The sequence below is a fragment of the Mixophyes fleayi genome (genome assembly GCF_038048845.1).
Source record: "Mixophyes fleayi isolate aMixFle1 chromosome 4 unlocalized genomic scaffold, aMixFle1.hap1 SUPER_4_unloc_4, whole genome shotgun sequence".
Taxonomy (NCBI): Eukaryota; Metazoa; Chordata; class Amphibia; order Anura; family Limnodynastidae; genus Mixophyes; species Mixophyes fleayi.
In genome coordinates, this window is record NW_027445890.1 from 232,969 (window position 1) to 245,832 (window position 12,864).

Consider the following 12,864-nt stretch of genomic DNA (forward strand, 5'->3'; position numbering starts at 1 on the left):
CCGGGGCCCATATATATAGATATATATATAGATATAGATATTTAGATGTATACAGATACAGATATAGATCTAGATATATAGAGATTGATAGATGTACTTGCTCAGTGACCCATGTAGTTTTTCTTTTGTTGTTTTTTTTTCTTTTGCAGGATTATTTATTCTCATTAAGAGAAGTGCCTATGGGGCCCACTTGCTCGTGGGGGCCCCCGGGCAGCTGCCCACCGTGCCCAATGGAAAAGATGGCCCTGCCCCTGCCTTTACCTTGGACCTTGCCTGCTTGCCTGAGACCCCAAATCATTTGCCTGTACCTTGGACCACGCTGTTTTACCTGTTGCCCTGACCTTTTGGACAGACTTCTGGACCTCGCCTATTTGCTTGATATCTGCCTGGCTATTTGGATTTGTTTGTCTGGTCTCTATTTGATCCCTGGACTCTGTCTGCTTTCCTGGACATCCTTGTGCCTTCTGGACTGGGGTAAACTTATCATACTTGTTCCTGCCATTTTACTATACAGTCTCTTTTGGAACCTGTTATCCGTTTATTTCAGTTATCTTTGTTAATATATTAACCTGAATAAATGCACTTTGCCTTACACTTCTGTTGCACTTTGTGACTGCACTGGGATTCATAACATGATGAACTGCCATACAATCTGGGCCTGCTGATTGCACACCCTCTGCCTTAGTCCTGGAATTCCTAGTGTTGTTGCATTGAACTCTGTGTTTGGCTATTAGACATGTCTGTAAATCCACAATTACAAATGCTGCAAATGGACATTGTTCATCTCTGTTACCAAATCATACAACTATCCATTTTACTCCAAGAACTACTCAAAACTATTCCTGCTGCTGTGATAAGTAATTTCAACACTAATTCTGATTTTAAAGCAACAAACTCCTCTAATGAAAGCATTCAGACTGCAGAGAATTCTCCCAGAACTTTTTCTGACATTGGTGCTGCATCTATGATATTGCCAGCGGTCCCTACCATTAGGGATTCTAAACGACCAAGCTACCTGCGTCCCCCTCTCACTGAGGAGGAACGATGGCGCAGAAGGATTGGTAAACTATGCCTCTACTGTGCCAGTGGCAAACATCTCTTACAAAGTTGTCCGCTCCGCAGACCACAACATCCTATGGAGCAGCCTTCAGTGTGCTCCTCTCCAGACCCTAGATTGTTCTGCACAGCACCTCCTGTTGCTTTACTTCAGCCTAATCTGCCAGTTCCAGTTGCCACCTGTCCTGCGGTGCCAGTTCCAGTTGCCACCTGTCCTGCGGTGCCAGTTCCAGTTGCCGTCTGTCCTGCGGTGCCAGTTCCAGTTGCCGCCTGTCCTGCGGTGCCAGTTCCAGCTACTGCCTATCCTGTGATGCCAGTTCCAGCTACCGCCGGCACTGGGTCTCCGGCCATTGCCTCCTGTTCCGAGGTGCCAGCCTCTGCCTTCAGTCCTGAGTCCGCTGTGTCCGGTCCTGAGTCCGCTGTGTCCGGTCCTGAGTCTGCTCCCTCTACTCCCGAGTCTTCAGCCGCTGCCTCTACTCCCGGGTCTTTAGCCGCTGCCTCTACTCCCGGGTCTTCAGCCGCTGCCTCTACTCCCTGGGCTTCAGCCGCTGCCTCTACTCCTGAGTCTTCAGCTCCAGAGGGGGCGCTGCCCTTACAATCTTCTCCAGAGAGGGCGCTGCCCTTACAGTCTGCTCCAGAGGGGGCGCTGCCCTTACAGTCTGCTCCAGAGGGGGCGCTGCCCTTACAGTCTCCTCCAGAGAGGGCTCTGTCCCTCCAGCCCATTCCAGAGAGGACCCTGTCCCTCCAGCCTGTTCCAGAGAGGGCCCTGTCCCTCCAGCCCGTTCCAGAGAGGGCCCTGTACCTCCAGTCCCCTATCGAGTTGCCTGTCCATGCGGTTCAGCCCGGGTTGCCTCTCCTTGCGGTTCAGCCCGAGTTGCCTGTACATGCGGTCCAGCCCGAGTTGCTTGTCCATGCGGTCCAGCCCGAGTTGCCTGCCCATGCGTTTCAGCCCAAGTTGACTGTCCATGCGGTTCAGCCCGAGTTACCACTTGGTACTGTCTGCATTGAGGCATCTCACAGTGATGTTTGCTCTGAGGCATCTCACAGTGCTGTCTGCTCTGAGGCATCTCATAGTGCTGTCTGCTCTGAGACATCTCACAGTGCAATCCAGTCAGAGTTCTGTGCCCAGTATGGGCTTCCCATCAAGTGTGCCCAACTTGCCATCCCAGTCGGGACTCCTGCTCTGCCGTTCCAGTTGAGGACTCTCCAGAGACTGCTGCACAAGCTGGGTACTCTCCAGAGACTGCTATTGAGCCTGAATGCCCAAAAGCCTTTTCCGAGTCATCAGATCCTCCTCCAGTCTTCTTTGATGGAGACATCAAACAGTTTGTTATGGTACTCAAACTTTCCATGAAACAGTTTCAAGATTGTCCGGTTTATTTTGTTGATCAATTTAACCAAGTGGGTTCAATTATTATGTGTTTTAGAGGGGAGCCACAAACCTGGGACTTCTCATTACTAAATTCCGATGACCCCATTATTCATAATACCATGGACTGTTAATACTGTTTGTCAGAAGTAGACTCCATCCACAGTCAAGTCATTTGATTACGATTTGTCTGTGCCCGTTCCAGCCTGTGCGTCAGTTCCTGCACTTGTCCATAAGACCTCTATGAATGTGTCTTCCATCAGACAGTCTAGGTCACCTAGGGAGAAGGTTAACAAGAATGGAAAAACCTTTGCTTTGCCACTTCAGTCACAACAAACACCAACCTTGGTGACTGGCTTTTTGGGCATATCATCATCGGGTGATAAAATAAAAGGTCCTATCCCGACTCTAGGCTGGGACTCAGACTCTGAAATTGAATTTGTGGAGGATACTAGAGAGTTAGTGGACAAACTTTACAATTCTTCTGCTTCTGAAGAATCGGGTCTTCTCTGTACTCCATTAGAGAAGAGCCCAATTGTGTCTCCAGGGAGATCTTATAAAAAGAAAAAGAAGAGGAGAAAAACCTGAAGGGAGCATGTATGGAGCGTCTGGAATCCGCTCCTTAAAGGGGGGGGCTATGTTATGACTGCCTTTGTTTTGTATCTGGCAGCAGTACCTATAATCCATCAGAGGTGCTGCTGCTGTCCTGCACCTGAACTCTGCAACATGCCTGAAGGAGTTAATCTCCTTGTCTGATGCTAATTAGAACTGCACCTGGTACACTGCTTTAAGTACCTGCCTCTAGCTGTGCTCTGAGCAGTTCATCCATTTGTTCCTGGCTGCTGCTAACCTGCTCTTTTGCTATTTGGTATATACCTGCTGGACTGAACTTCTGTGTATGACCCCTGCCTGTACCTTGGACCTTGCCTGCTTGCCTGAGACCCCAAATCATTTGCCTGTACCTTGGACCACACTGTTTTGCCTGTTGCCCTGACCTTTTGAACAGACTTCTGGACCTCGCCTTTTTGCTTAATCTCTGCCTGGCTATTTGGATTTGTTTGTCTGGTCTCTATTTGATCCCTGGACTCTGTCTGCTTTCCTGGACAGCCTTGTGCCTTCTGGACTGGGGTAAACTTATTATACTTGTTCCTGACATTTTACTATACAGTCTCTTTTGGAACCTGTTATCCGTGGATTTGAGTTATCTTTGTTAATATATTTACCTGAATAAAGACACTTTGCCTTACACTTCCGTTGCACTTTGTGAATGCACTGGGATTCATAACAATGGACAAGACTTCAGAATGTAGCGCCCCCACTGTGAGCGGCAACAGTTGTGGTTGGGAACAAATTTTACCACCTGGTAAAGGACCACCATCCAGACCACAGACAGTGATGGGCGACTCGAGCTTAATGGCAGGAAATCCCAAAGTACAAGCGAAATCCAGATCCAGAAAATTCCCTGCAGTACCGCTGTCTAGGAAAGCAGAGACAGATGTGGATTGTGCACCAAAGGAAATTACTGCAGGAACCAAGAGTGCTTTATTGGAAGATATAATCTGCAGACCTAGACAAACCTCTTCCACGTTCTCTAGGCCTGTTCTTTTCCCGGCTGGTCTGACTTGTTGGCACAGTTTTGGAGGAGATGACACCAGTTGCCACAATATAGACAACGGGCTAAGGTTCGTCTCCGGGTTTTCTCTTCCGAAGAAAGGCGATAAGCACTTAGCTGCATGGGCTCAGCAGCTTCAAAAGGTGCAGCAGGAGGAGTCTAAAAAGAGCATGAGGTGACGGTAGTATCCCTCTCAGCTTTTCTCTCTTTAAATCTACGGTCAATTTTAATGACCAATTGCATTAGACTCTCCAGTGTAGCAGGAATAGGATATTACAACAGGGAGTCTTTTATGTGTTCCGAGAGACCCAAACGGAACTGGCTCTGGAGTGCCAGATCATTCCACTCGTTATCTGTGGACCAGCGCCTGAACTCAGCACAATATTCCTCAGCAGAGCGGTGACCCCGTTTTAGTGCCCTGAGATGTGATTCAGCCGATGCAGCTCTGTCAGGCTCTTCATAAAGCAACCCCAGGGCATCAAATAATGCATCAACGGACTATAGTGGAGGGCATGTGGAAGCAAGGCTAAACGCCCAGGACTGAGGATTACCCTGGAGCAGGGAGATAATGATGCCAACTCTTTGCTGTTCAGAGCCAGAGAAGCGTGGTCTCAAGCGAAAGTAGAGTTTGCAGCTCTCCTTAAAATTGTGAAAAGAAGCCTTGTCACCGTAGACGCGGTCTTGTAGCTTCAATTTGGGCTCCATTGCAGGACCCGGAAGGCCTTGCTGGGCTTGCGAGGCTCTGGTGGCCTCTTCCTGGGCAGACAAATGCTGAACTAGGTTCTGGACCACCTGTGATATGGTCTGGATCTGGCCTGCAACAACTTGGGCTGGAGTGGGGTTCGTCCCGCTTTCATCCATGGAAGCGAACTCTTCCAGAACTTCACTGACCGGTTATAATGCTACGACTTGTCATCAACCTGTAGAACCAGGTAGAGAGTTCTTCACCTCTAGCAGCCGCCTTTCCAGTAGAGCTCGTTATGCTCACAGGTACTTGGTTGCCCCCAGGACTTATACTCGCGGTTGTACAGGCAAGGACTTATACTCGCGGTTGTACAGGTGTATGAACGTACTGTAGCGTAGAGTAACGGGGTGTAGAATCTAGCATGGTCAAAAGATAGGCCACGGTCTGGGTCCAGGAGCAGGTATTGTGGTCAAGGCCAGGCAAGATGTCAGGACTGGCAGCAGACAAGGATAATCCAGGAATGAAGCAAGGGTCAGGGCAACAGGCAAGAATCAAGTCCACAAGAACAAAGCCAAAGGTCATACACAGGAAGCCTAATATAAATATTTGTTCAAGCACAGCACCAGGCTAATACACAGAAAATTGTAACTATAACCGACAGGGAGGCTAAGCCATCCATGCCTTATATACAGAGACTGATCAATGGCAAAACACAGAGGACAGCATGATAATCGGCCCCAGGAGCTGTTTAATTAATTAATTCAAGTACTAGCGCACGCGCCCGGCTGCCCCTAATGTTGGGACGCGGCGCTATCACTCACAACGTCCCCACTCTTGTCTAGGAAACGGCCGGGGCGAACCAGTAAGTGACAACCCGGTCGCCGAGGAGACGGCCGGGACACTTCCTGCAGGCTCGGAGAATCGCGGTGGCATGAGGATCGAGAGAGGAGGAGAAAGTAGTGGGGTCAAGAGCATCTAGATTGCACCTAGGAAAGCTAGATTTGGGTGAGAGGGGAGGGCAGGAGAAGAATGTAAGGGGTGCTAAAAATGGTACAAAGCGTGCAGCACAATCCCCTATCCCACCCCCAGTTACTCACCTGATCCCGAGGGAATACTATGGAAAACCACCTCCCATGATCTGAGGCTCGCCTTGCTCCTCCTCCTCCTGCACGCCATCGGTACGACCCTTGCACGGGGAAACAAACTGGAGGCTCTACTACCCTTCGACGAAAGGGCAATGTCCGAGGTGACGGCTGCGAGTCAGAGACACTGACTCTACCCCGGCTGCCGACACCTTATTTTGCTCTAGTCTAATACTTCGGCGCCGAGAGTACGAGGGCCTAGGAACAATCCCGCCCAAGTACTCCACCCACCAAAAGGTGGGAGCCCGTTCTGAAAAAGGGGACTTAGTGTTTTACTCACCTGATCACTCATCTCCTTAGCTCCTGACTCCTTGCGTCCTAACGTCACCTGTAATGACACTACCCAGCCTCCCACCAACTCCAACTGTGAGGCTATGGTGGGGCACTCTTACACTGTTACCAGCGGATCCACCAGGGACCTAACCACAAACCAACTAGGGGTCAGGGAGAGACTACGTTTGTCAGAATCACTAGGTGGAATTGATGATACCTGCCAGCAGTTGGCGCTACTGAGTACTTAGGCGCAGAGTCTAACACGCCCATGGTTTTCACCAGGAACCACCGCAAGAAGGTATGGACTTCGCTGCAAGGGACATGCAAGTCGCGGCCCTCAGTATCAGTCAGCTGGCGAGGTAACAATTGACAAAAAAGGAGAAAAATAAAAGTGTGTCTTAGAATAGAGGCACTCTAATGGCCAGAATTTTTTTAAATATATAACTTTATTAATTTGCATTCAAAAGTATATTATTTATTTATTATATGGAGAGTGTTTTCCAGTAGGCCTGTAGCGAAATATTAAAATAGAATGTGAATTGTATTTACCAGGTTAATATGTACTGTTAAGAAGGTAGAAACAGGAAAAAATACCTTGCTGCGCTGCTACTCTGAAGTATAGCTGATACTTCTAAATGTACTAAAGAGAACAAATTGGATTAACTGGGATGTCTGCCACCTTTGGTCATTGGCGGCATGACGTCCTATAAGTGATATATTATATTGTACCAATAGTCACTATATATGGTATGAACGTATTATACGGGACCCTTGAAATATAGTGAAATATAGAACTCAGTTATCCATTTCTAGTTATACTTTACAGGTCCACTTTTTTTAAAGTCTGTTTGGTAAGAAGTATTTTTGTATTTCAGAACAAGTGATATTTATTCAGAGCTAATGTTGCTCAATTACTGCAGCAAAAGAAGTTGCTTATTTATAAAGTTTCAGTGGGAATTGTTAATCCAATCCACATCAAACCATTACTATTGAGTAAAAGTTTTTTCCCCCAAATGTCTATTTCTAGAGTATTTGTATAGCTCAATTATTGTCATTGGTACATGTATATAATACTCAAAACTTCATTCACTCCACCTTTTAGGGATCATTGGTCACTTCCCCACGTTTTAGGGACTGATTTTCTATCTAGTATATATTTACTTGTTCCTTAGTATAGATATCATTCATACAGAGCTACTTTTTTGGAATTCTCATTCACACATTACTTCAATGAAAAAGCGCTATATCTAATGAGCATCACTTCATAGCTACTTAGTAGTTGGTTGTCTCTCTAGATAATCTTAAATGCTTTCACAATCTAAATCTATCATGAGTAGCATACGCAGCGTCCGTCGACGCGCGTTTCGCTAAGAGGCTTTTTCGAGGCAAGCCGGGATGTGTGTTAATTGGCTTTATAAATGGGAAAATCCTCCCATAATTGGTGACGTCACTCAGCGACATTGATAGCAACCGTCCGGTCATGGGACTGCATCAGCCAATAATCTGATTTGCTGACGTCGCCTAACGATGTTGATGGCAACCGTCCGGTCATGTGACTGTATAAGCGAATTGTCTGATTTACTAGCGTCACTTAGTAATGTTAGTGGCGACCATCCAGTCATATGATTATTCCAGCCAATTAGTTGATTTAATTTCAGGTGAGGTATTTATCTGTATTGCAGTCATAAGAATGCTCTCTGTATTGTATGGTGGTCATAGGAATGCTCTCTGTATAGTATGGTGGTCATAGAAATGCTCTCTGTATAGTATGGCGGTCATAGGAATGCTCTCTGTATAGTATGGTGGTTATAGGAATGCTCTCTGTATAGTATGGGGTCATAGGAATGCTCTCTGTATTGTATGGTGATCAAACTAATGCTCTCTGTATTGTATGGAGGTCACAGGAATGCTCTCTGTAAGGTATGGCGGACACTAGGAGGCTCTTTATATTGTATGTGTGTGTATATATGTGTATGTATGTGTATATATATATATATATATATATATATATATATATATATATATATATATATATATATATATATATATATATATATAATTCATTTCGTGTGGTGGTGATAAGGGGGCACAATGATAGAGATGGCTCCATGGCACGGTGTGATAAAGGAGAAACTGTGATGGAGGGCACAGTGTGATGATTGGGCAGTGTGATACAGATGGTACCGTTACATTTATGTTTTAATTTGTTTCAGTGAGTTTTATTTCAATAACCAATTAATTTTTATACAGCTAGCATGTGATATCTGCATTTAAAGTACTTTGATTCTATGGAGGCTTATTACATAAAGATCCTTACAAAGCCAGACCGAGAAGAATGGGGAGGGAGGGGGCTTCAGTGCGGTCTAGAACTTGTAAAGCGCTAGCCACGCCCCCCACATAAGGTTGATCACGCCCACTCGACGACTGGCACTCCCACTTAGATGGGGGGCGCCGGTTCCCTGTCTCGTCCAGGGCACTAAAATGGCTAGTTATGGTAATGTCAATACTCCATCTCCTGGAGGGTCATCCGGTCTGGTGGAATGGGTTAAAGTATATGCCCCCATGGGAGAGAGCAGTGGGGGAAGCTGTGTCGGAAAAAGAGAGCCAAGTTTCAGTGATGGCTAGAAGGTAGAGGGGCCTATTTATCAAAGCTATCCGTCTTTTAATTTAGCGGTAAATCCTCGAAAACAACAGTTTTCGAGGATTATCTGCTAAATTACTATGTATTATTCTAGCATCGCTGCAGATATCTCAGATATCTGCTGCTTTGCATCTCTCATCGTTTTACTGAGCACTCCCCATAACAGTGCATGGGAAGTGCTCAGTAACTCTATGCAACAGTGACCGAAACTTAGCTTTCAACCATGTTAATATACGCCATCTGAAGCTGGCGAACATTAACATGATTGAAAACTTTCACTGAAAACAGCTCTGCTCAGAAGAGCAGAGCTGCACAGCGCATGTGTGAAGGGATCACATGATCCCTCCATGTCACTTTCCGCATGTTCTTCATTCAGGGATTTCTGTGCGCATGCCCGAGGTCACCGGTCGAAGCATGCGCAAAGGGATTGAAAGAGGGGTGAGCAGTGTGGAGAAGTGCCCCGGCGACAAGGCGGCCGAGAGGGAGGCGCAGGACAAAGCTACTCACCAGTCCAGCGGTGAGTATTCATTCCTCCCTGGAAAGGTCCCGGTGGCAGCGGGCAAATGAGCCAATCCCGGCTTACTTCCCGCTGCTGGCCAATCAGCGGCCGGGTCGGCGAACCAATCCTGGCTCGCCTCCGGCCATTCAAACTACTGGTGCCACCGCTAGCCAATCAGGGCTCGCGGCAACGGCTGATATCGTCAGTGTGCCCGCGGCTTTTTCTGTCGCCGGGCGCCAACGCGAGGGCTGTGCGGCGGCGGAGGGGAAGTAGGAGGACGTCGCGTCCAGACGTCCAGCAGCGGCGGAAGCGTTAGGGAGCCCTTGTAAGGGCTGTGAGCTACCCTGATGCCCGAAGACTTCAAGCAAGACGCCGGAGCAGAGATCGTCGGTGGGGAGCCCTTGTAAGGGCTAAGAGCGCCCCCGCAAAGCAGCCTTTGACAGCGCCAAACAGGAGAAGAGGCGCCGGCGGTTGGAGAGCCTGGAAGACCCGAAGAAGGCGGGTCAAGCTGAGTTTCCTGCGCGGAACAAGTGAGTACCAATTACTCTTTTAGCAGGACGCTAGGACCTGACGTAGAGTACGGAACACTCGGTTCCTAAGTAGGTACTAAGAAGAGTTCTGGAGCGGTTTATAGAACCCCATCCATCCGTCCGGAAGGGCACCCAAGTTCAGGACAAGACGGGCTTAACGGCCGCGGGCGCAGGCCTGTGGGGCACAGCGTCTCAGGACGTGAGAGTGGTCGGTCTAAGGTAACGTCCGGTGTGGTGAGTTCCATAGCGGTCCCTCTGGATCGGGTAAGTAACAGAGGTGTTGGGAAGGGCTGTCATTGTGCTGTCTCTCTTGTCTTACAGGTGCTGATCGGAAGACAAGGTAAGTGGAAGGAACCAAAGGGGGCACCAACGGAGAGTTAATAAATTTGAGAAACTTTTGAATCCGCATCTATGGGATGGGGATTGAAAAGTTTATACTGAAAAAGCGAAGGGTAATAATAGACCCCTAAGAGAGATGGAGATGAAGAGGTTGCGGACAGAGGGCAGTTTATTGCACATGACACTGCAGTTCCAGAGGGCACAGGAGAAAGCGAGGGAGGGAAGTGGGGAGATATGGATGAGATTGGCAGGGTTACTTGAGCGGGGAGGTGGGTTGTGATTAGGGTAGGACGGGGGGAGCTGGGGGTGAGGATGGGTATAGGACTTGAGCAAGGAGACATGGGGCGCATTTATCAATCATCGGCAAAAGTGAGAAATAGTTATCAATCCTTATCGCATGGATAAGGATTGAACTATTTCTCAAATTTATGAACAACAGATCATAGGAACAGCTGTTTCGAAAAACTGCTGTTTCTGTGATTACAAAAAAATCATACTTACCCCCCCTCTTCGGAAGCGCTGTCTCCGGATCTACTCCTCGTTCTCTTCATCCTTCAATTGCGCATGTGCATTTCGAAGAACTGCACATGCGCACAGAGATCCCTGCTCTGTCTCTGCAACTATCGTTGCAGAGATAGAGCTGTAAGTGACAGGGAGGGATCCTGTGATCCCTCCACACATGCGCTGTCCAGCTCTGCTCTTCGGAGCAGAGATGACAGCATTGGATTTTTTCGGAACTTGTTAGATTTGAGCTGGGAGCAGTCACCATACTGTTGAATGTCAACTACTCCTAAAAACGAAGATGAGTGCAAAGCAGCAGATATCCACGATATCTGCTGCAATGCACCTTTCATAAATTTGCGGAGGACACCCAGGAAGCTTAATTTGCCGGTAAGAGCACTATCATGCTTTCTTAAATATACCCCATGGTGAGAGACAGAGGGTAGATAAAGGAGAGGGAATGGAAGGACTGCATGGAGTGGAGGAGGGGTATATGAGAAGGGGAGGGGAGCATGAGGGAACAAAGAGTTGTGCGTGTTTATGATGACCACAGTTTAGCTTAAAAAGGAACAAACAGATTGTAACTGTGCTCTAACACTGCCCACAAATTATGTTACATGTGAAAACTTAAGTTGTGTTATTTTATGTGTCTCTGGATAAAAGGTAATCCGTCTGCTCTATATTGCTTGGCATCTGTGAGGATACCAGGGTAACGCATAGCCCATGTTTGTTGCCAGCTTACTGACTGGCCCAAAAGCAACCTTATTTGCCAAGCTATCACCTGCCTCAGAAAGGGAAACCTTTTGTCCTATGATATAACCCTGAGAGACCATATTCTAATGGCACGGTGACATACATGGTTATACTATACACGTGGAGCATTTTGGAGAAGTGTGACTGGCATATTTCAGAGAACAGGGGGACTCCAACGGGTACTGGACCTTTATTGATGTTGCTGGGTACTTGTGTGATGGATTGATATCGGCTTAGTTTTAAGAGAATACCAATAAAAATAAGAAAAAACTAAAATGTGAAGAAAGTGTTGACTGCAATTTCAGGCTGTTCGGTGGCAACAAATGATCGGCGGATCCCAATAACTGGTGGTGAGCATGGGGTTAATGGTGGCTGTTTTTTCCCACACAGTAAATAGAACATCTGTTTGAACGCTGCGTGGAAACAAAGTAATGCTTTCCCGCTCAAATCCTTTCATTCCCGAGTTGCTAATAAGACTTAGTATACCGTTGATCTGGGAAGTACGTTACTACTGGCGGGTTAATTTGAAATAGTCCACAGTTTATTTAAGCCAATCAAAGGAGGGGGGCATGCTTAACTCATCCAATCATCGTGCAGCGCTATGTCTAAATAGGATTGTTAAGCTGCCGTCTTTAATATTCATTATAATTTTGAATAATGGCTAGAACTAAGCAAACCGCTCGCAAGTCCACCGGCGGGAAAGCTCCCCGCAAGCAGCTGGCGACCAAAGCTGCCAGGAAAAGCGCCCCAGCTACTGGCGGCGTGAAGAAGCCTCACCGCTACCGTCCCGGCACTGTTGCTCTGCGAGAGATCCGCCGCTACCAGAAGTCCACCGAGCTGCTGATCCGCAAGTTGCCCTTCCAGCGCTTAGTACGTGAGATCGCCCAGGACTTCAAGACCGACCTGCGCTTCCAGAGCTCAGCAGTCATGGCTCTGCAAGAGGCCAGCGAGGCTTATCTGGTGGGGCTCTTCGAGGACACCAACCTGTGCGCCATCCACGCCAAGAGAGTGACCATCATGCCAAAAGACATCCAGCTGGCCCGCAGGATCCGAGGGGAGAGAGCATAGATACTCGTCCCTCCTACGTACACAGCACAAAGGCTCTTTTCAGAGCCACCAAATGCGCATTCGAACGAGCTGTATCCTCCCATCTACCCAGCTTTCCGACATTATATGACCTGGGAGGGGCGGGTGCTTTATACATGTTGAGATCTAAAACCTGTTTTAAAAGTTATCCCGTTTTTTTAAGTGTTACTGTAACGTCCCTAAAATTCATTTTAACAACAGTTCTCCCTTCGGTGCAGGACGAAACATTGCCTGGGTCTATACTGATTCCTAGAGTAACTAAAGTACGTCTGGGTTACCCAATGGGCGAGAGCTGATTCATACTACAAGCCGTTAAATAGATGCTGCAAGACAGACAAAATATTAAATTGAAGTCGGCTTATTTAGAACGTTGGCTGG

At 47.5% G+C, this 12,864-nt stretch overlaps 1 protein-coding gene across 1 annotated transcript; it reads left to right on the plus strand.

Annotated features, from left to right (window-relative positions):
• The first annotated feature begins 12,055 nt into the window (after positions 1–12,055).
• LOC142111686 (histone H3) lies at positions 12,056–12,468 on the plus strand. The gene has a single exon (XM_075193844.1). The coding sequence runs from the start codon at positions 12,058–12,060 to the stop codon at positions 12,466–12,468; it is 411 nt and encodes a 136-aa protein (XP_075049945.1). The 5' UTR covers positions 12,056–12,057.
• Positions 12,469–12,864: the final 396 nt, after the last annotated feature.

Excerpts from the sequence above, each read along its gene's own strand:
- LOC142111686 (XM_075193844.1), top strand. The coding sequence starts at position 12,058 with ATGGCTAGAACTAAGCAAACCGCTCGCAAGTCCACCGGCGGGAAAGCT.